This window comes from Haemaphysalis longicornis, unplaced genomic scaffold (genome assembly GCF_048455015.1).
Source record: "Haemaphysalis longicornis isolate Haplotype H1 unplaced genomic scaffold, Haemaphysalis longicornis Haplotype H1 scaffold_9, whole genome shotgun sequence".
In the NCBI taxonomy this organism is placed as follows: Eukaryota; Metazoa; Arthropoda; class Arachnida; order Ixodida; family Ixodidae; genus Haemaphysalis; species Haemaphysalis longicornis.
This window is the reverse complement of record NW_027526460.1, coordinates 76724712-76748952: the sequence shown is the minus strand read 5'-3', so window position 1 is coordinate 76748952 and position 24241 is coordinate 76724712. Positions and strand designations below refer to the sequence as shown.

Sequence of the window (24241 nt, the reverse complement as noted above, 5' to 3'; positions counted from 1 at the left end):
AAATCGTGAAGGGAATAAGAGCATACAATAGGTTTTTTTTTTTTTTTAAGGAAATTTGGGATTCGAGCTAAAGTAAGCTCGTAGCCCACCTGTCGTGCGGGACCATCTACTAGGCCGACAATTATTTGACCGCGGTCATACAATGGTTTCGCGAAGTTCCTTGAAAGTCGTATTATCAGGGTTCAACTGTATGCACGCAGCACTCCATGTAGCAATATGCCCATGTTTCAATATTTGGTTTCGTAAATCTAAAATTGCTCAATTCATTAGCAAAAGCTACGTGCAGTCACCGTGCTGCATAAATGTACACCGTGACACCGTTATTTAACCTCGACAAACCCAGCGTTTGAAATACCAGCAATGCTACTAATATTTGTAAACACTTTTCATTCTGGCCAAACCAAACGTACAAGCCTGTAAGCTCAACCGCCACTGTTGCAAAAGTGAGTTGTGGCCCATCCAGTTTATTATTTGGATCAACTTTACCAGCAGGGGGAAAAAAAAGGCAGCTTGGAGTAGCTTTGGAGCTCAAAATAAGCAGTTTTCGTGCAGCTTTGCAGCGGCCCGATTACGATTTTGTACCACCTCAGAAGCTGTACAAAAGTAAGTTTGTGGTGAATAGGCGCACAGTGCTCTATCAGTGTTACTGCCATGCTACCAATAAATGTTGCTGCCTAGTAAAGAAGTCCTTGTGATGAAGCCCAGGGGCTCTAATAGTACTCAGTCAGCAGGTTGCAGGTTCCCAACTGGGAACTTGTGCTCACCTTGACAGTAGCGTTGACAGCGGCGGCAGCGGCCACGGGCAGTCCCTTGGCGACGACCCCCCGCTGCAGCATGGCCTGCATGTTCTTGCGGGCCGCCTCCAGCAGCTGGGCCTTGTCCACCTTCACCACCGACGGTTCCCTGTTGCCGTCGTGAGGGGTAGAGAGAGAAACGGCATGAGCACAAGCATGAGGATGCCTGAACAATTGGAGAATCCGAAAACGGGGCTCCCGTAAAAATTAGTGGAAGGAGTCCACAGTAGGGTGCAAGTAAAGCCCGTCCACCCAATGTGAAAGCTGTCGCAAGTGCAGTGCAGTGATTCACCAGAATGGGCTGTAGTGCCGTCATCCGCTCACTGCTACCACCCAATGCCATTCCACAGTAGAGTGCAAGTAAAGCCCGTCCACCCAATGTGAAAGCTGTCGCAAGTGCAGTGCAGTGATTCACCAGAATGGGCTGTAGTGCCGTCATCCACTCACTGCTACCACCCAATGCAATTCAAATTTCCCGCCTTTGCAGTGCTTGCGCGCCCCCTGCCTGAAACTGCGCCAGCAGGAGTTCCATTCTTTTTGTGCTTGCTTTTCCTCCTGCACGCGCCAGCGTTGCACTGCAACTTTTTTTCGCTTGCTACCGTAAAAACCAACCCAACGAGCGTTCCGAACTAAACGAACGCGGGTGCTGCCAGTTAATTACATACATTTTGCCTCAAATGTACTTGCAGTTTTCTTTGCGCTGAACCACGGGGAGATGTAGGACAAGTGCCAGCGGTTCATGAGTTTCGAACACTTATGACTATATAAACCGCCTGGCTTTCAAAGCTTCTGGGTTACTCCACAACAACAGCCGCTACAACGAAATGCCGTGTGGCTCTACTTGAATGCAGCGAGCGAGCTACGATGACAAGGCGAGCCCCTAAAGCACTTTGTACTTAAAACAAAAGCAGACTTTGCCTGTACACATTGCCACTGCACTCTGTACACACACTAACTTGCATGACTCCTTGATTTCTTTCTATGCGATGAGCCCAGGTGAGAGATCTAGATGCATAAAAATGGGAAAGAACACATCGCAGCAGACCCGAAGCAATCTGCTCAGCTCCATGCAATGTGCATCAGGAAACCAGCTCACCAAAAACGCCAGAAACCGAGAACCCAGTTCCCACGAGAATTCACTTGTCAGGTGCTTAATGTAGTATTACCATCTCAGCACGAACGACGCTGCAGTTATGCTTTGTGGCCAACCAGGTGCAAGTGCATACACCGTGAACAAACAGCAACGCAACGCATTAATCACTACTCCATTCACTATGGGTGTGTTAAAAAAAAACCTTGACTTAGTACAACCCATGAATGACCTTGACGCAAAGTGAACAGGTCCCTTTTTCAAGGGACAACGGAAACAACATACACGTCTGCTTCACTTGAAAGACTGAGATACTCATACCTTATTACAGCTTTGTTTGACGAGAGATGTAGCTGCCATCGCTAAGAAATTAGTACTTAAAGAGGTAGGTTTCAAATTACCCGCTCACAAGGCCACCTCAATGCCGCCATGAAGAAACCGCAAGTGTAATATTGCTGATCAAAGTTTGTAAAACATTGCAGAATGTTTTAGAGTGTACTAATCCCATTTTGTGTACTCACTGCTTAGTCATGAATTTTGTGCATACTCTCACTAATGGGGGAGAGGGAACGAGAGAGGGAGAGAAAGTACTTTATTTGAGCTTTGCACGGTTGGAAGGCTGTTGTGGTTGCCGGTTTATGCTCGGCAGCGGTGTCGACAGCTAGAATGGAACTTCCGTTTACCTGAACCCTCAGTGCCCTCTGAGAAAAAATGGGGGCACAATCCATTAGCAATCGTTTATTTCAAAAGCAATTGTGGTGTTGGAACAGCTGTTCAAAAGATGGCACAGCCCCTCCCCCCCCCCCCCCCCCCCCCCCCCGCTTATAAAGTCACTTGTAGCGCAGTAGCGCTAGTACAGTTGTTAGGTAACCGTCTTATCCCCACAAAATAGTAACCTTTCTTTATTTCAAACACTATGCATTCCAGCTGCAAGGCCAGGAAACTATCTCAATATTCAGATGATTGGTAGGCATCAGCAAATTTCACAATTTTACTTGTAGCGTTGCAACTTTAGAGTGGGAAAGAAGTTATTGAATCGCCAACTTCGCTTCCGTTTTCTTCATTATGTAACTTGCTTGACTGAAGTTCACAATACCATTAGCATGGCTGCTATTCTGACGAGGCAGAACACGCTCGTTCTTTGTTGCCAAAAGTGTTTCTAAACATATACATATTGTAAAAAGTATGCATAACCTTGCCTTGGATCAGCCACATCTAATTGAACTATCCTTGAAAAAGTATGCGACACGAATGCTATTGAAAACGTGTGGTAACCCTTGCAAAGGTATGCGACACGAATGCTATAGAAATCCCGTGGTAACCCTTGCAAAGGTATGCGACATGAATGCTATAGAAATCGTGTGGTAACCGTTGCGAAGGTATGCGGCATGAATGCTATAGAAAACGTGTGGTAATCCTTGCAAACGTATGCAACACGAATGCTATATAAATCCTGTGGTAACCCTTGCAAGGCACGCGACACAAATGCTATAGAAATCCTGTGGTAATCTACTACGTAACCTCTCAAGATTGTCCAGTTTTTACAACCGCAACCACTGCTAAATTATTACAATGAACTAAAGGGGAAGTTTTTGCCACATGTTAAGTGTGTCGTGCATTCATGGTAGTGCCCTCTCAACCTCACAGGAGGCTGATTTCATAGAGTAGTGTGCAGGAGATAGACCGCCTTCTCAATAAAACAAAAAAATTTTTTCTTTCTCTATGCATTTACAAAGTGATTTGATACACTTTCTAAATCTTCCTTTTGTTTTAATTCCGGGAATCACAAGCATGTGTTTCCAACACCAACTCTGCCTAACACTAAACACGTCTAGTGAATCTTAAACAATAGCAAAAAAAAGAAAAAACAATAAACTAATCATGGTGTGCACCTAATGACACGCTGACAAATGACAACACTGTGACAATGGCTGGGAAGGCAGGAAATCCAATAAGACACATGTCGAAAATTGAGAGAAAAAATTGTCCCAATTTGCCTAGTGATTGATAGATGACAACGTGATAGGCAAAGCAATAGCACTGTACTTTTGACATCTGATACATCCTAAAACGTACTGTGCTCTAGCAAAATGCTTGGATACAAATGCTACCAAAGCTACAGTGGCTGCCCAGTTATGAGCTGTAGGGAAGTTGTTTAATATGGACCACCAACATTGCCAGCCGTCTCAACTGATACGCTAAATGCAACTGCTACTGGCTTTTTAGGAACTGTTTATGACGTAAGTCACTTGAACCCTTCAGAAGAAACCTGCTCAAAATATATCATACAACATATTTCTATTTACAATGCTTACATGCCATTTGAAAAAGCACACTACATCACAGTAAAATGAAAATGATGTAAACTTTTCAGCTGAATAACCATCTTTAAATACTGCCATTGAGTTTTCTGCCAGTGCTTGTGCCTCAGAATGACATCCTATTCCTCGAAAACAGCATGCATCGATTCCGCAACGTTTCTTGTAAACTTTTTCGCAAGTTCCTTTAATGTAGGTTCACGCAAAATGTTATGGAATTTGAATACACATAGAAAACCTGCACTTGTACACATGCCAGAAAGGAACAGGGGTGGAAGAAAAGGTGTTTATATCTCTGCACTTGAGAGACACTTCACTGACAATAACACAAATGCTCTGCCACATACCTTTCCCGGCTGCGGCTTTTCCTCTTTCGTTCCGGGCTGTGGGTCCTGGAGCGGCGCCGACTTCGGCTTCGGCTACGGCTCTTCTTGCGTGGCGACCTCCTCTTGCTCAAGCTCCTCTTGCGTGGCAGCGGTGGCGGGCTCCTGGTCCTTCTCCGCGACCGCTCGGCACTACGCCTGCGCAGTAGGTCTATAGGACGGCCCCAGCCCACCAAACCACGGCTGCGACTCCGCCTCCTCTCCCGGCTGCGGCTCCTCCGCCTGTCGCGGCTCCGGCTGCTGCTTCTCCTATCACGGCTCCTCCGCCTGTCTCGGCTCAGGCTTCGCCTCCGCTCCCGGCTACGACTTCTCCTCTTGTCTCTAGCAGGGCTCCTTTTTGTGTCCCGGCTGCGACTCCTGCGCTTCTCCCGACTCTTGCTTCTCTTTCGGTCGCGGCTTCGGCTCTTCCTTCTTTCTCGGCTCCGGCTTCTTTTCTTGTCCCTGCTTCGGCTCCTTCGCTTCTCGCGGCTCCGGCTCCTCCTCTTTTCGCGGCTGCGACTTCGTCTTTTTTCCTCGCTTCGGCTTCTTTTCTTCTCCTTGCTCCGACTTCTCTTATCCCTGCTGCGGCTCCTCCGCTTCTCGCGGCTCTTGCTCCGTTTCTTTTCGCGACTCGCGCTTCTTTTCTTCTCGCGACTACGGCTCCGCCCTTTCTTCTCCCGGCTTCGGCTCCTTTTCTTCTCTCGGCTCTTGCTTCTCTTCTTTTCCCTGCTCTGACTTCTCTTTCTGTCGTTACCCTGGCTTTTCTTCTCTTGACTTTTGGTTTCTGCTTTCTTTGTGCTGCGGCTTTCCGGAGATGCACTTCTGCTTTTCTCCTTCGAGGCACGTTTCCTCTCGCGGCTTGGACTACTGCTGCTCGAAGAAGAGTCCTTCCTCGTCCGGGCCTTCTCGATAGATGACGCATTGGATCGGCTTCTGCTTCGGCTCTGGCGCTTGTCCACAGTATCGGCCGCATCGCCGCTAGAAGATGGCTCAGTCAGCTCCTTCGCTGCGGTGCTGCAAGGCTGCCTCTCACTGTTGTCTCTTCCAGAATCCACACATGAAGCCTCAAGCTTATCTAATGAGTCCTCATCTGACTTTTCTTCACGGTGCGGGCTGCTCGTGGCCGCTTTGTCGTTTCCAGTGGTTCCTCTCCGCTCTAATAGGTCGCCGGTTGAGCTGGATGGCTCACTCTCGATTCCGCTGTGTTTTTGATCGACAGGGCCACCACTGGTCTTTTCTCCAGCACTTGAAACCTTTTCGTCACTCAAGTTGGGCTGGGAGCCGTCAGGCTTACTGACAAGAGAGTTTTTGTCACTGCTGGTTGCACAGGACTCTTTGCGTTCAGGAGGCTTCGCATCACGACGGGCTGTATCTTTTGCAGAGGCTGTGCTCCCAACAGATTCCCCGCTGCTGCTACTTACAGCAGCCTGCGCTCGGGATGGGGAGTGCTCCTCCTCTTTCGTGCTGCTGCTGCTGCTCACAACAGGGACACTAGGCTCTTTGTCACGTGCGCTTTGTTCTGCAAGTGAGGCCTTGCCAGCGTCGCTTTTCGCATCCGAGGCTGGCTCAGTAGCCATCTCAACATTACCTGGCTGCTCTAGTTTCGCAGCCGTCGCCGCCGTGTCACTGGTGGTGGTGGCTTTAGCCGGAGATTCGCGCCCGCGAGAGGGAGACTTAGCTTTCTTCATGTCTGCCTCCTTCTCTGAGCTGGCGGGCCCTTTGCCAGCCTCTTTTGCGCTACTACCTGCCTTATCATCTTTGTTAGATTCGGGAGCCTCGCTGTCTTTTGAAGACTCACTATGGGCGCCTGCACGCCTGCTCTCTTCCGAGTCCGAGCTTTCAACGTCACTTCCCTTGCCAGCCTTTTTCTTCACAGGTGAAGATGAAGTCTTCTTGCTCTTCCTTTCTGGGCTGCTGTCCGAGTCGCTGCTGAGCACGTTCTTGTACCGCTTTAGGATCAGGCCTCCTCTGGGCGACGACCGCTCTCTGCTCGATCGCCTCCTGCTCGAGCTCTTGTCTTTGCTTTGGCTACGCCTAGAACGGCCACCATCCCGGCTGCGGCTTTGCCCCCTGGCCCTGTCTCGGCTGCGACTTCTGCGGGACCTGCTGGCACTCCTCCTCCGAGACGGCATCGGTGCGAGGCGACTCCCACTCTGACGACGATCTCGGCTGCTGCTTCTCCTCCGGTCGCGACTCGTGTTCAACAGCCTGTCCCGGCTCCTCCGTCGGTCCCAACTCCGGCTTCGCCTCGCGTTCCTGCTGCTCAGCCTCCTGTCCGGGCTCCTGCTCCTCCTCCGATCGAGACTCCTGCTTCTCCTCCGGTCACGGCTCTTGCTCCTCCTTTTCTCCCTGCTCTTGCTTCTCCTTCGTTCTGGGCTCCTCCTCCTGTCACGGCTCTTGCTCCTCTTCCTGTCTCTGCTCTTGCTTCTCTTTCGACCCCGGCTCCCGCTTCGTTTCCGGTCACGGCTCGGCTCCCGTTTTCTGTCCGGACTGCGACTCTTTTTCCTGTCCCGGCTGTCCCGCCTGCTGCGATCCAAACTGGGGCTGCTGCGCCTGCCGCCACTCGCCCCGGCTCCCCGCTTCGTGTCGGTGGCGTCACCACACGGCCGCTTGGTGCTCTTGCTCGGGCTAGGAGACTCGCTGCCACTCCTCAACCGCTTCTTATCCTGCCCGCTCGGGCTGGGGCTCCTGGACTTGTGGGACCTAGCCTTGTCGACGCTGCTACTGCGGCTGCGGCCTTTCTCGGAAGGCGAAGAGCTTCGGGACGAGCTCGGTGAACCACTAGGACTCTTCGCTTCGTTTGACGCACTTGCATCGGGGCTGACCTTGGCATCTTGCGTCTGCTGACTGGCGGCTTCTTTCGGGGGAGAGGCAGGTGTCGATTCCTCCTTCTTCCCCTCCGTGCCCTGAACCTTAGAAGCATTGCCCACAGCGGCGGTAGAGTTTCCAGAAGCTGGTGCCGTAGCAAGGCTTGAGCGAACACCTGACGAGCTCTCTTGTGGCAGCTGTGCCACCGGCTTTTCCTGCGGTGCTGGCGCCGCGCTGTGAAAAGCCTGGGCATGGCCTGGAATGCTCACGAACGGCATGGGAACATGGACGGGCATCACGGTTGCCGAGTACATAGGGTTACCGTGCTGGCTTACAGCTGGCAATCCTGCTAAACTCGCCTGCAATGGCTGCTCGGAGGCCTTTATGGTGCTGGCCAACGCATGCAGGGCTTCGGTTCCACATGCGGGAGGCTTGCCAGGCATTCCAATTGCAGACTCAGCCACCGGTGGCAGTGTTGCCAAGGTGCCGATGACACCAAGTCCATCCTGCTTCGCTTGTACGATACCCTTTTGCACCACGGCTGGCACCTCCGTACAGACCTCACGTACAAATGGCCTAACCTGGCCCACGGGCTTCGAAATTTCGGGCTTTACCCAAGGTGGAGGTGGGGGTGGCTGTACTTCATTGTAGTTCCACGGAATCGCAGCTCTTGCCGGCTGCGTCTTTACCACTGGCTCCTCTGGAGGTGCCCGCTGCGGCTCGTCTTTGTCACGAGAAGTAGTAGTGGCCAAGGACGCACACACTTCAGAGGGTGTGGGATCACTGTCTTCCACTTCAAGCACGCCGACAGACGATGGTGAATCGGAGATATCCATGTCTTCCAACTGAGAATCCGTGGGCGACGCCGGAGGTTCTGATGGAAGGGGCACTACATCAAGCCCCTCGTCAGCTGTGTTTCCTGGCTGGGATTTCGAAGTCCCCTCAAGAGGTGCAGAGCATGCTTCAGGCTGTGTCACTTTAGAAGACGATTTGCTTTTTTCAGTGTCCGCCTCATGCTGTGCCGGTTTAGCGGATGATTTGCTCCTTTCAGGACTTGGCTCCTCTTCAGTGAAATTGGCCTCCTCCTCCTCAAATGGACCGTACAGGACCACTTGGTTTTTGTCACTGTCGTCAGAGCCTTTTTTCCCACTTTCACCAGCCTTACCAGTTTTCTCCTCCGAGGCTTTGGCCACACTGTCTTTTTTGCCATTTGCTGTGCGCTCGTCGCTGCTATCAGATGACACGCTTCTTTCCCTGGGAGTTTTCTCCCGGCTCGAACTGTCTCTGTCCCTGTTCTTGCTCTTACTAGACGATTTTCTGTCTCCAACATCGCTGCCACTTCTCGAACGTCGTGAAGATTGCCGATTTATGCTCGTTGACCGCTTGCGGCTGCGGCTTCCTCCAGCATCACTGTGACTTCTTGACCGTCGCGAAGTTTGCCGCTGTCTGCTGGTCGACCGCTTGCGGCTGTGACTGCGACTCTTTCTTGAACGCCTGGGGCTGATGCTTTTCCTTGCCGCTCTCTTATCCAGGCTGCGACTTCGTCTGGCTCGTCTCGGACTGGGGCTAACACTTTTTCTTGCGCCCCTCCTATCCAGGCTCCGGCTTCGTCTAGTGCGTCTCGGGCTGTGGCTCCGACTCCGCTGGGTTCGGCGTCTGCTTTCTGACCTCCTCCGGATTTGGCTCTGCCTTGGTGACCTCCTCGGCGACCTCCTGGCCGGGCTCCTCGAACGCCTTAGGCTGCGGCTACGGGCTCCTCTGGTCCGCACAGGGCTACGACTGCGCCGGTACTCGGGACGTCTTGGGCTGCGACTGCGACCGACTCGCGATCGCCCCGGGCTGCTACGCCGCTGGTAACTGGGATCTTGGCCTCGACGGCGGCTCCGGCTACGACTGGACCGTCGCTCTCGAGATCGCTCTCGCGAGCGCCCCCGCCTCTGGTCTCTACTCTTGCTTCGGTTCCGCCTTACGTCACTGTTGCGGCGGCTTCTGCTGCCACTGCGAGCCCGGGAGCGGTCGAGGCTGTTTCCTCGCGACGGACTTCTGCTCACGCTGTTGCTCTTGGCATCTTCATCCTCAGATGACCCCGACGAACGGCAGCGCTTTGTCCTGTAGCTGCGAGCCTTCTTCGCTGGCTTCTTGGGCGGCTGCGTGCGAACTGACTGGCTGGCAGGGCCGGCTACAGATGCAGTTTTCTTGTCGTCCTCGGAGTCCGAGCTGCTGGAGGACCGGTTATTCCTTGCCGGTGAAGCGGACCGACTCGACTTTCTTGGCGACCGGCTCGACTTCCTTGGAGACCGACTCGACTTCCTCGAAGATTGGCTCGACTTCCTCGGAGACCGGCTCAACTTCCTCGGAGACCGACTCGACTTCCTCGAAGACTGGCTTGACTTCCTTGGAGACCGGCTAGCCTTTCTTGGGGAGCGATCAGAAGTTTCCACCTGCTGCTCAGTACTACTCTCACCCTTTGGCTCCTTCTGACCGCTCTCACTGTGGTCCTTATCGGCCTTCTCATCTTGGGCCTTGCTAGGCATGGCTTGCTCCGCGGCAGCCTCTGAAGTTGCAGGGGGGGCACTGCTGCCGTCAGGGTCGCGTTCGTCTTTTGGTTTCTCCGCCGGTTCTCGTTCCGCACTGCCCGCCTTCTTTCTCTTCTTCTTGGCAGTGCTCCCTTTGGCATCGCCGCCTGCCGTCACCTCCACCCAGCATTCGTCTGCGGTGGAGCCAGCCCCATCCTCCTCCTCCTCCTGTGGGTAGCAGCACCAAAAGCATCAGACAGCTGGTCACAACTAGCCCGCCGCCAAAAACTTTAGAAATGGTGCAGTGCAACACTCGACAAGAGCCACTGATAACGCACTCACCCGCAAAACAGCCTGCTCTTGGTTAGGCTTCCACCTGTACAACAATTTGAGACGAATCTTGCCCCCTCATGCTGGCAACATTGATTATGAAACAACCTACTGAAGAAGATGCACTGCACTATTTAGATGGGGCACGTGAAGCATGCTGTTGAGATCTCCTGAGGAGTTGGCAAACATATCAAAGCCAAGAGGGAGAGGTCCTTCCTGACTCTCAACAGACAGCCAAGTGAGGGGGTAAAACCATTGAAAATAAAGCCCCAGAGCTACAAACTTTGGCACAACACTAACGCTTCTAATGTCAAAACTCACAGTGATCAGCAATTTTAAACAGCCGTCACAACACTTGTGCTGGGAAAAGAAAAGCTCACAGTCGCCCATCAAGTCCAAAACGAAGCCACCACATGGGACCAGTGTACCGTTACAACATAAGACTCACTGCCCCTAAGGTTGAGAGCCTCTACAGGATCTCATAGAGACACTACTCCTGAGAGACAGGAGCTAGAAACAGTTGATATTTCCCCTTTCAGCATTTCCACCATGACACTTCGCCTTTTGCACTGCATTTTTTTTTCACATGACATTGCTATTTAACCCTCCATCCAACTGGGCAAACGGTGATAGCTACTCATGCACGACAATCACCTCTCAAGCTGCAATGAGAAAAAAGGAAAAGAAAAAAAAACAAGTTTTAGGCTTAGCCCGCTACCATGAGCATAATGGTGGGAAAAGCAAAGGCATACACTGTTCTTTTGCAGTTCTGGCATGCAAGGCCTCTTTCGTTTTTTGCTACCCAAGCAAGAAGGTAACAAACACAAACAGCTCCACTCTTGCAATACAAACAACTTAAATACTTTTCATGAAAAGTAACCACTTAGGTTCCTTAGTCAGGCGCGGAAGAAGAGAACAGAATGCCACTTTGCCGCCACGTCTTTTGCAATGATGTAGTTTTGACTGCTTGATTCTTCACATATAGTTTATACAGGCCGAACACTCAGTTCCACTGCGTGAACTTGTGTTTTTGCAGCTTATGTCACCAAGTCAGCGAGAAAGATGGTTTACAGGAAGGAGCACCGATGAACATATTTCTTTCGTGGTGTAAATTGGAGAAAGCTCACAACACGGTCTACACGATTTTAACCTAATAAAGTAGTTATACACTATAGAGCACTTATAGCGAACCTGGTTTCAAAGAAAGGCCGGCTATAACAGACAAATCTTCGTTTCCCGTTACCATTTGTGTACATAGATTTTATGTTCAGATATAGCGAAAAACGGATGTAACGAAGTGTTCCCAATGTGTTCGTTAACAGCGGGTTCGACTGCAATATGCTTCTACCTATTTAAACTCTTTCTGATGACGTCTTTACTTTTGCTGTGCTGTCAGGGCAAAAGCAGACACCTAGCCTGCATATGCTGCGTTCACGTCTTACAAGCTAGTGCGTCCACCAAAGAAAATTTTTACCACACGGCATCTAGTTTTAGGTACATGGCTAAGCGATCTCGGTGTCGCGTGTAACCCTAAACATCACGTGACTGCAAAGAAAGCACACAGGCCAGTCACGTACGGGTGTGGCAGCAAACCGGTGTACACAGGGTGCTTGCAGTGAAGTACGTTCGCTCACCAGAAGAACTAGGTTTAAACACGAACATGCCAAAGCCAAGCTACAATGCCAGGCAGAGTTGGCGTTTGAGGCATTTTAGGACCACTACACAGGCACCCGATGGCATGCACATTATTTCTATAAGAGAACAGAATATCTTTACTAGTTTCAAGTGTAAAAAGCCCAGAAAACAGGGAGGGGGAAGCTGTCACCAGGAGAGTTATTAGCAAGTAGAGCAAGGTGAATCCCTGTATTTATGAACACCTGTGTTCTTGAGTCTAGCCTTGCGGGTTCATCAAAGCGCACACTTCTGATACAATCTAAGACTGCACAAATAGCTCTGCCTGCACTCTTTTGCCCCCTACAGTTTCATTCTAGACCACCACACAAGCTTCCTCCGGCTCACACATGCCCAGCGTAGGCTGCAGATGGCACCCAGACTTAGATTTTCCCATGGTGCATTACACACTTGTACAGGACTAAAGAAAAGCCCATCCTCAAAGCCACGGGCATGTTGCAGACAGTGTAAATGTTGAAACGGGACATCAAGTTTATGCCTCAAATTCACAACACTATTCGCATGAGATATCGTAAAATCAGCCTGTGATCAGTCAGCCCTCGTAACACAGGAAATAATTCTGCACAAAGGGCACATTATCTGACCCCACATACTCCCTTCCTGCAATGAATGCCAGCTGCACACAGAAGCTTAAAATGACCCAACCAGGCATTTTCATAATCGAAGATGGGCGTTTACATAATGACCCCACTCATAGTACCGCCCAACACTGACTAGCAATAGGAGTCCTAAGAACACCAGATCACCACACAGTGATGAATCCGTGACAAACTTTTAAGGGAAGGTTTAGCCTTTAAAAAATTGTCCATTTATAGCTACAGAGCTGTCGAATATTGCCGTACTTACAGGAAATCTGGCAACAGACAGACAGAAAATTGCACTTCACAAGAAAACAGCACCACCGACAGGACTGTTACACGTGTGAATTACTTTCTTTTGTCCCGTCGTTTGTACTGTTTTCCTTTAGGACAAAAAGTTCGCCATAAGAAGGAAAGCACCCTTTTGATCGCATAACGAACAAACACCAGCAGTACAAATACACTGCAGACTGGACACAACAGCACAGGCACTATTTATGAGAAGCTAGCAATGGCAACGAATTTTCCATTTTCCTCTCAAAATCTTTACGGCTATTTTGTGTGAAACCACAATGCGCACAGCAGTCACTACCAGATCCCACAACATGACCTATGGCACTTGCCTGATGCCCTTCTTTTCTCAGCACAATTTTTGGCAACCGTAACAAAAGCCACGCACGACAAACAGCAAGTATGCATGCCCATATTTCTATGCAGAAAAGAGCATGGGCGAAGGTGGATTCCAATGACAATGTTGTTTCTGGCATCAACAATGGATAAAAAGGAGATGATGGATCAATGTTGCCGATAAAGGAATAAAAAGACCCAGCTTTCCACCTAACCTTGTTTTCTTTAAATATAGGCGCCATATTTCGGCCATAAAAAAACTGCAAACATTTTTTGAAAAATGTCACAAGTTAGGAATGAGTTTGATGGGTCAATGCCATAACAATCAACAATTACAAAAGCTCCCGTCTGTAGATAAGTTATGCCACTTCGCGAGTAGCTCGACTAAAAACTTGGTACCAGTTTTGCTCAGGATTTGTTTTACACGGGAAATTTCCAGAAAATGAACTCTTCAAAAGGGGTACTAGCTCCGGTCCGCAAGGTTGACATTGTGAAAAAGGGGGATCAATCATGCCCGTCAGCCCCCACAGGAAAAGGTTGTAATCATTCATCAAGTTAAGTTACCTTACCATATTAAAGCCTCGAATTATTCTACCATGTTCCACATTTTACCTTTTTTGCCGATTTCGCACATTTTTAAGCACGAAAAGTGCTTTGGAAGGTGCTGTTTCCCTTTCAGTTTGCAGATGTCAGCACAAAAACACTGACAAGGCTCAAAATTTAGCGAAATGCTATCCTGTTTAATCTGGACAATCGAAGTATGAACAAACTCAGGCTAGATACCATACATGACATAGATGCAAGACAAAATTTGGAAAGCTGAGGTGGCATAAAACCACACTGTGGGCCAGTGTGATGAGACCACAGTAGTTGGTGAGGTGACCACGAATGGCACCACAAGTTTTCCGTTTCACTGTGCGCTACTCCGCTGTTCAGTCAAACAGCAGATGGCCTTAGCTTATCACCAGGGATTTTCAAAAGCAGTGGTAGCGCCAATGGCCCGACTACGGTATCCTCTCCAATAGAACGATTCGACTGAGGTATTAACTCTTTCGCTACCGTGCCTATTCAAAATCATTCAATTTGATCGATACTTTGGGAGCGCCTTTTCACAGCGTTCCAGGTGTTGCTAGAACAAATAAAGCTGTTTGGAGCAAGATCAGAAAATGGCCTTTCAAAATCAGCTTTGTTTTCATTTTTGCAACAAAAACGTGATTTTCGAAACGTGTTTGAACCACCTGGGTGTGGAAAAGGGGCGTGGTCATCGCACGTCACTGCTACCAACGAAGAATGCATGCTACTCGTAATTACTCTGCACCAGCGTTTGCTTTTTGCTATCAGGGCGTGAATGGTGAACCACCAAACGATTTTCAATCGTCAGGTTCGCACTCTGACAGTAATAATTCCAGAAATCGGCTGAAAATTTCAAGCAGCGCCTGTTTGCAAAGCTACTTTATGATTTTAGGCAGTTTTATTGCCTTTGTGCATGTTGTTCTAAGTTGTGTGGTAGTTCTACTTACCCCAGGACCATTTGCGAACAGTTACAACAGTTTCGGTTTCGTTTCTGCATCGCGAAATTCATATTTAGCGCTACTACACAGTTACCCAACTTCAAGGCTACCTGCCATGGTGCCTTGAGCGTCTGCGACTGATCCTCGAACAAAGCACGCCGCTCCTGATTTCCCCCCACGCTAATCCGATTTCTGCGATAAGAACTTCAGATGCAAGTCAAAGGATCACACCCAGTCGCCAGATATCTGTTCCACCAAAGACAGCGCTTCAAACCGGCCTTACACTGCCAGAGGTTCGCCTTACAGTAACGTTTCCATGCGAGGGTATCTCCAGATGTCTAGTGTTGCTACTTAGTTGAACTGTCTATTCGGATGGAGTCTCCGATAAGTTTTTGCACTGTTTCATTTGAAAAATGTTAGGTGGCGCTGCAATGGAAAGAGGCTCGTTGTGCTGATCTTCTTTATCGCCCAACTGCTACTTGGCCAAAGTTCGCAGGGCACGATTCCAGCACATCGTACCTCATTTTTGCAAGCAAGGCTACAATTGCGAGTAAGAAAATGATAATAAAGCTGACCGTGAACATCAGCAAGCATCAACCACGGCGTTTCGTTTTCAACTTCATGCATGTTTTTTCCGCATCACGTGCTTGTCCCAAATATTGTGCTCGCTGTAAATGCAAAGTCAGTCATTGACAAGATGCCTTTTTGTTATGTTGGGGCAAATTGATGCCTCTGATAATGTCAAACCGCCAGATTTATTTTAGGGAACCACCCGAAATTGCACACCTTGAATTGGAGGTTGGGCTTGACCGCATGACACGAGCACCGTGCGTGCTATCATTTTTTTTTATATATCTGACAAACTGTTCCGCGCAAGTCAACAGTTTTTCTAGGGCGTGTTTTTGAAATGTTTCCCTACAAAATGTATATTCTAATTTTTTTCTACTTCCGGTGGTTTGATAGCCACAACTCCTTTTTTTTAATTTTTCGACTTGACAAAAATTTTGATTTTGATATTTTTTTTTACAACTATGATATAAAAAAACATTTAAAAACGCATTATTGTAAAGGCCGTTAAATAATCTGCATTTTGCGTTCCTGTAATTAGTGGCTAACCAATTTTTTTAGCAGAAAAAAAATGTTTTCTTAGACCCCTAAAAATCGGTCAATTTTCCGGTGGTCACGAAAGAGAAAGTGTGTGTTTATTTACAATAACAGACAAAGCTTGGAGTCTCCAGCACATACCGAGAGCTGCCCGATATGTGCCGAGGCCGACGTGTCTGTTATTGTAAACAAACGTACAGCTGTTTGCCTCCCCAGCTGAGTAGTTCCATTGGAGGAGACCATGGGTCAAGATCCCTAACAATACCGTACTACTGCCCAGTGGGGAGGATTTCCTGCCACCAATCAAGGAAGAACATCAGACTGCTTCAAGGACCACCAAAAATTGCACCGCCTAAAATCGAGGATTTCCTTTGCCACATAGCTCCACTGCAAAAGCGCAAGCTTTGTTTTTTTTTTTTGCATCTTAAAAACTGCTACGTGCAGATTTTTTTTTCTGTAACTGTCCATGTATATATATATTTTGGGTTTTTTTCTAAACACAGCTCTCTTCTTCATTTTTTTGCTTATTCGAAGTTCTCCCAGAAATTTGATTTTGCCATTTTTTTTTGCAAGCGTTATTTATAGAAACATCTTAAAGAATGATACCGTAGCGGAGGGCACCCAAGCATCTACATTGCAGCGAGCTGCATTTATGCTGAACCAACATTTTCAGCCCCAAAAATTGCTTCTTTAGATGCCTAAAATTGCAGCGAAAGATACACCCGATTTCATTCCAAGAATCTGACATTAAAACAAAAACATTTCCCATAAAACAGACTACAGCCTATAGCAAAATCCCTCTGCAAAGGGAAAATGTGCTGACAACAACGCACAGAAGCAATCCCTAACCAAGCCCAGATACGGCACCTGTAGATACAGTGAACCATTACAAAATTACAGTTCACTTGGCTGATAAAACTATGAAGACTTGGTTGGAATGGGTTTTCAACTATGCAAGCCTGCAGCTACTTACCAGAACACCCCTACAGACATCACCGAAATATTACCTGTCACATTTGCGCCAGCCTGCACCTAATTCCAAAATGACGCCATTCATCGTTGCGAACTGTCGCAAGCATCGCTCGTAATGTGGTGAAGATAGCCTCCCTAAAAACGCAGATTCTGGTTCTATTTGACGCACCGCACCCCTGTCAAAGCCACTCGCATCTTTAAGAATACTAAATCTGCCCAACATTTTTCTTGTTCGCGAAAATAAAACCTGAATAAAACCTGAACAAAATTTTCAAAAACACAATTTCTTCCTCCCTGGTTCCCAAACTGTGACAATAGCTACCGATTGCTCAGTCGTGTTATAAAACACTAGAGTGAAAACGAACGACCTCATTGTGCCCAGCACAATGCAACTATGAAAGTGACAGCTATGGGAGTGAGTTACAATTTCAAATTGTGACGCTTCACGCCTTGGTAAAGTTACAAATTTCTCCTTTCCTTGCCTCTTCTGACCGGTGTGAAGCTGACAAGCTATTCCAAAAATTTTACACCGAAATTCCTACTTTTGCTTCATTCAAAAGACTATCCAATGAGCCGCATTTCAATATGTACGAACATATACAAGCCGAGTGGATATTGCGACAAAAAATTATTTTAGTGAAATCAGGGCCTAGGTAAGAAAATAGAAAGCCAGGGCACGAGTTACCTCTGTTCTTCCAATGAATTACACTAGCTGACCTATTTTAGTGGATTGAAATAAAAGCACCAATGTCGACAAGCAAACGGGCCATCCCTGGCATGCAAACGTTTGAAGTTCACGGCTGCCAGCAGATGAAATCGAAACATGGTTATTAACAAAAAGAAAACCGACTCCAGCCAAGTAGAACATAGCCAGGACTTGCATTCGAATAAGTGGGAACAATTGACTCAGGAAAACAGAACACCCACACACTACTGCAGGCCACATAAAAGGGGGTGTCCTCCCCCCGCCCTTCAAAGCAAAGGCCATGGCAAGCTGACCCTAGAATTTGCTAAATCTCTTCCTCCTCTGGTGAAGCAATTACCCAGCCTATTACTGTGTCCAGCCCTTTGAACGATGCTAGACTCTTGGAACAGATGTGGCATCGACCACCTGACCTCAGTACCCAGAATACACATCACTAAACCTTCGCGCAGCCTACCTCAAATCTAGGGGAAGGGCACCTTACTAAATTTCTGCAGCGGTTAAAGGTGACTGCAATGATGTTAGATTGGTTTGTAACGTTTTCGTATGCCATCTCACTCTTCGAAATTCTTATTCTCCCAATTTCATGGTTAATACTGCCTTTTTGTTTATTCACGCGCAGGTTGTACAGGTTAAATGTACCAGCAATCAGCCTAATTTAGCTCTAAAGCCAAATTAAAGCTAAATCAGCCCGTACGCAGGCAGGATAGTACGAGAGAAGAGGCACTTTCCAATGCACGTTTGTCGTAAAAAAAGAAGTGCGCCAATAGGCCAAACAAAGGAAGAGAAGCTGGTCACATGGTTTACATGTACCAGAGGTTAATCTGGTGAGGTAATAAGACGATGCTTACAAATAACTTCAGTGTCCTTTTAAGGCTGTGGAAGGTACCAACTTGCTGGCTCAGACCAATGACCAGCCTACTACTGGTTTACGCTACGATTTAAAGCACGACAGTCACACACGTTGTGTGCCCACAAAAAAGTCCTATTGTTACTCGGGTCACATGTTTGCGGCCTACTTACGGCATGGCATATGATCAGTGAAGTCGGCAGAACTTTTCAACTCAAACAAACGCCACGGCGTATGCTATGCTGAGCACTTGGTGTCAGTCCTGTGCTGATATACAGTAGACCCCTGTCAAGGAGAGCTCGAAGGAACTGCGAAAATTTGTTCATATCACCAGCAATTCATCCTAAGTGGAGGTTTTTTGCACTGTGGATGTTACAATAGAGCAAAAGTGACGTTCATCTTTACCATGGAGTTCGCCTTAACCGCATTCGTCGTCACTGGAGCTTACTGGAGCTGCACCGATACATCCATCCATGGAGGAAACAACTTCCAGTTCCTTGAACGTGTTTCAGGCAAGCAAAGGGAAGACAAAGGCAGTTCGAAGGTGGGTAAAGGCTAGTAGCAGTTTATGTGTTTGTACCTCTATGTGCACACACCAGTCCTGTTGCACGCTGGCTTACACACTGTTTGGTGAGGTTTGTCAACATGCCCAGCTGTGACCAGCAAATGAAATGTATATCTTGGTACATTGCACAGTTCTTTCCACAAGGTGCATGATAAAAGTACCGTATTTTCACCCGCATAACCCGCATCAAAAATGCAAAAATTTCAGTGGCAAAATAGGGGTGCGGATAATACACAGGGTTTTTTCTTTAGTGCAGCTTTACGGCGGTGCGCATTGTGCCGGGAAGCTCCTACGCGGTAACACTGACTAAGCCTTCCAAGGCAGCGATTGCACAAAACATACAAGACCAAAGAAGGAAAAACAAGGATGAGCGCACACTAACAACTGAATTTTATTAGTGAATTGTGAATTTTGCCTTGCAGTCAGTGTATTCTACTTGCTAAATATATGCTTTTTCTATCTACATAGTATGTGATGTGTTGCTTAAGCAGTAGCTTTGGTGCATCTTTTCCTGTATAAAATGTGCGGGCAGTACGCGAGGATTTTCTTTTTTTTCCGGCGGGCTGAAACTGGGAATATATGCAGGGGCAGGTCATACGTGCGAAAATATGGTACCTCACAAAAAAAGAGAGAACAGACAGGCATGACCGCATGCTGAATGCAGTGCTAAGCAATGAAAAGCATTACGGCTGACAGAGAGCAGACAATGCAAGAAATGCACAAAAAAGCTGCCCAATAGCAGGTATCTCTGCTCTGTGATCCGTAAAAGTGGCAAGAAAGATGGGGAAGGGGTTTCGAAACAGAAGCAGGAGAGAGATGGCAAATTCTGAAGCATGCTACATGCTGTTTGTGAAAAAGCTACATTCGACTTGAGCACATATTCTCATGATTGCGCAAGCTTATTTATCATGTGGGAAAAAAGTGGCAGGGCCCATTTAAAGAAACCAGTAGACGAATATGAATATCTAGGAGTTACTATAACAAGCCGACTAACTTGGTCCAGTCACATTAACGAAATTTGCGCATCGGCCTCCAGAAAACTCGGGTTCCTCAGGCACAAACTAAAAGCCGCACCTTCACATGTGAAATTGCTAGCTTATAATTCCATTGTTAGGCCGCAACTTGAGTATGCAAGCGCAGCATGGGACCCGTTCCTTAAAAAAAGACATTCACAAATTGGAAATGGTGCAAAAAAAGGCAGTCCAGTTCATTTTTAGCAGCTATCATAGCCGAGCTTCTCCATCGCTTCTCATGGCCAACAACAATATAATGACCCTGGAAAACAGGAGGCAGCTTGCACGACTAAGGTTTCTGTTTTTGCTTAATTTCCAACAATTTAATGTCAATGCAGGACTTTATATTCAGCCCCGCTTATCTCGTTCAACTCGAAGCACCCATGAGCACAATCTAACTCCAATTTTCGCACGCACTAATCTTTTTAAGCACTCCTTATTTCCCCGCACAATCGAGCAGTGGAATGAATAGATTGCCTATTGATGTGTTTTCAGCGCGTGATGTGTCGGATTTTGAAAAGCGTGTACTTTCTGCAATATTTTAAACATTCACTGTGCCGCTACTTTTCTTTGTGCCCTGCTATCATTTCTGTTTTTTGTAAGTTTCTTATTTTTTGTTTCTGTTTTTTCACACTTGTTTGACTGTTTTCTGAAATATGTAGCAATTTACCATGCGGATTGATGCTTTTTTTTTATGTAATTAATCCCTGCCCATCTGCTTGGTCTTCGGACTGCAGTATGTCTTAAATAAAGAAAATAAATAAACAAATAAACCCCAAAGGTAAGTTCACCCAACCCTTACCTATGCCTTGTCCTCTGTTCCCCTCACATTTTTTCAAAGGTTGGAGCAGGACATCACAAATAGTGCAAGAGCCCTTTCTAGTTGTAAGTGCGCTTTCTAGTTGTAATCATAGAAGTTACCCACCAAGTCGCCAGATGTATTCTTTGGATGTTTTCAAGTGCTCATCCACAAGGCTCACATGTATACTTTGGCAATTTGTGCCATAAACCAGAGGAGGAATTAGTTTGCGGTAGAGACACCTGTTTTTGTCATTTTCTAGTTTAAAAAATGGGTAGCATCACCACCAAGTACAGTGTGTTCGTCATATGAATTAATGCAAACCAGCCCGTTTTGCACTTTTAAAAAGTGTCCCTATTTGGTTGCACTGCATCGTGCATTTAACGTGGTTTTGTTAGCACTTTTGACAACGCCATTTTTGAAGAGGCCTCACAGACACTATAGGCGCTGAGATATGAACATTTATTATCTCAATTCGACAGACAAGCCCTACCAACAGCGACAATATCAACATGCACTGGCTGTGTTCTGAGTGGACGTGATGCCAATCATCATGCTTTGCCTCCGTGCTTTCCAAGAACCCACAAGAAACATTTATGGCCCCGAGCTAACAAAGTAACATCTGCGACGCAAAATCCGGTGCAAAAACAAAAACCAAACACCTATATTTGTTCCCCAATTTCTGCTCAACACAAACAGACATAACGATATCAGCATAAAGACCAAACGCATACAGCAAATTGGGCAAAAGCGACGGATAAAATTGCAGCTCATGATTGTGGACTTTGGCCTATAACGTAGTGACCTGTTAAACACTTTCAACAAGCCCTGTGCTAAAAGAAATACAGACCTGGAGGTAAAATGTAGTCATGGTGCAATACACATGTTGTGTATAACCAGGGTCACGACGTCGCGCTTGAAAAGTACAGATAAAACCTATGCACACCAGACACTTAAAACAATCGGTTTTCTCAGTGGCAAAGGCCAACTTTCTCCGCCATTTTCTTGGGCCCAATTATTTGTTTCTTCCTGCATTGGCCTTTTAAAAACCCTATAGGCCGATATATGATGCGAAAGGAATTCCCCTGAAAGCAATGCAGTGCATTTCTAATGGGACGCAAGCGAATTTGTTGAAAGAAGCGCATTTCCTCAGTAGTCATGTGCAGTTACAAATTTGTTTTTTCGTTAAGCTAAATGAGCAAAATCATTTGTTCCAATTGATCTAGTATTTTGCTATCTGTTTGAATATTAAGACGCGCAATTAAAAGTTGCAAAATCTGTCAGAAACACCTGACACAGCCATACCCATCCTTATGTGATATGCATGGTTGTTCATTTCAGTAATAAAGAAAGGCTACAAAATGTGAAAAGCAAATCAAATGCGTGCTACGCTGACGACTGAAGAAAAGCCCTATTGCCAGTTTGGAAAGGAAGCCCTACAGGAATTGATTCACTTTTGAATGCTCGCCAAAGGTACTGGCCGCAATTAAGGTTCTATTTGTGTGACCCCCCTTAAACAAGTTTTTAAATCGAAGAAGGAAATTTTCACACAATCTAAACATGTGCTCACTCTTAGATGCCTAAATAAAATATCTGACTGCCTCTTAAAGCAAGCCTTTAATCTTTCTAGAATTTTTTTCCGCACTGATAAACTGAAAGGCCAGAGTAAGCAACGCAGTGGAAGTGACTCATCTAATACATCTCTGGCGCATAATGTCATCTTTCGTTTCTCCTTTTGTTCAAATAATGTCTCATTTTTTCCCGGTTTCTGCTTTTGTACTGACAACCACAAACCAAATTGGCTATCAGAGAACGACAGCACCCAAGGATACCTTCAAACTAATTGAAGATTATTCCCAGCTGTACAAAGACAACAATAAGTTATGGAAGGAACCGAAATTGGTTTACCATACCTCTCTACCCATATCTACGAAGCTAATTCCGATACTTCGGCTCCATCACCGAGGCACAAATCGTCTTTCAATACTTTCAAACGCGCCAACACTGGCCGACGCCAGGTTTTTTTTTGTTGTTTTTTTATTTCCCAACCAAATCTCACTCGGCAAACAATGTACATCACAGAGGAAACCGACCTAAATAAACGCGCAGCAACATAAATGCGCCGAACGGCGCGTCTGTTCTAACGTTACCCCAAGTGCTCATAAAAGAGCATCATAAGCCGAACCAGTACAATTGAAATTCGTACGACGCAAGTGTTACAAGTGTAAGCAATTGTCGGCTATTCGTGCTATGCGCAGCGATCGCGGCGTTTCGGCGTCTTTCTCCGACGCGCCGAAACAAGTACGATGGCAACACGAAACGAAGCATCATGTCCAGCGTACCTCGATTAGTGACCGCGAGCGACCACCTTAAACTAACATACATCACCAACCACAAATCGCGTATCATGGCAACGCGTGCGCTTTCACCAAAGCAAGCGGCTGAGACCGCCGCACCAAAACGTAGCCGGAAAAACAAAAGAACCAAGCCTCGCCTAGCAGCAATCGCCATTCGGGCGATCGGGCCGAACGCTGGAATGAAATAGGACACTGGCAAGCGCTGGCGTTACCCAATACATTTTCTGCAACGCGGCACATCCAGCGGGTTCAATTAACGACGCCATTCAGAGGTGGCAGAGAAAAACACTCACGTTCTCTGAATGAGCTTTGCGGGACTTGTGTTTTTTCTTCTTCTTGTGCTTGCGCTTCTTGGACTTCTTGGATTTGGACGAGTGCTGCGAGTCGGAGTGCTTTTCCTTGGTCTCTGCGTCCTTACCTTCGATCTTCTTGGTGAAATAATCGGCTAAAATATCTTCTACTCGGGTGTCGTGAGGCAACGAAATGTCCTCCATGTTTTTTTGTAGCGGCACGTCCTGGCGATGGCGATAGCATCTCCGGAAGTTTGGAGAGTTGCATCGGCGCGATCTGCGCAGCCGGAACACCGATTCGCGCTCCACGTAGCGTTCGCTGGTGGCAGACTGGTGAGGAGTCGCCGGGAAAATTCGCAAAATTTCAACACCAGCTGCGCCTGCCCAGGTTGTAGTTAGCGTGCAAACGTGCAATTATTTTTGCATCAGAGGTAGGGTAGGCTAGGTTCTCATGAAAACTGCGTGCGACAACAGGGAGTGTAGAAAAAGGTCGCGCTGACAAAATTTAATCTCGTGGCACAATCAGCTTTCTGGTAAATGCTCCCCAGCTTATCGCGGAAAAAATCGTACTGAAATCGGCTCTGTCAATACGGCGAGTTTCACTGACTTGTCATAATTATGGTTAGTTCACTGCGAAGTTGTAAACGTTACGTGTTAATGCTGTCAACACGTCCGTGGCCGTCTACGGAAGGGTGTGCGCATGGTACGGTAACTTTCACTTTATCGAAACTATCACGAAACAAATTACATGAAAATTAGCCGCTGAGACACCTGTAACATTACAACGAATTTCATGTACTTTTCATAATTACGTAGTTCACTATGGAATTGCAGAAATTGTGGAATTCCCAACTTATGGCTTCTGCGTGGGGGAATAACTCTATGGGGAAAACGGACAGTTACATTTTTATAATAAAACTGTAGCCCTTCCAAGTTTCACTATGCACTAGAAAGTATGCTCA

General features: G+C 47.2%; 1 protein-coding gene across 3 annotated transcripts in view; it reads right to left on the bottom strand.

Moving 5' to 3' along the window:
- LOC144151933 (uncharacterized) overlaps positions 1 to 23542 on the bottom strand; it is a 71104-nt gene extending 47562 nt beyond the window's left edge. The window contains exons 1-3 of one of the 3 annotated variants that reach the window (XM_077683104.1): positions 23283 to 23542; positions 4550 to 10116; positions 765 to 903 (exon numbers count right to left, since the gene is read on the bottom strand). In XM_077683104.1, the coding sequence (XP_077539230.1) occupies positions 765 to 903; positions 4550 to 10116; positions 23283 to 23483 (5907 nt within the window). In that variant the 5' untranslated portion in view covers positions 23484 to 23542. The remainder of the gene's footprint in view (positions 1 to 764; positions 904 to 4549; positions 10117 to 23282) is intronic. The other 2 variants (XM_077683107.1, XM_077683108.1) reach the window with 2 other exon arrangements.
- Between the last annotated feature and the right edge of the window lie 699 nt (positions 23543 to 24241).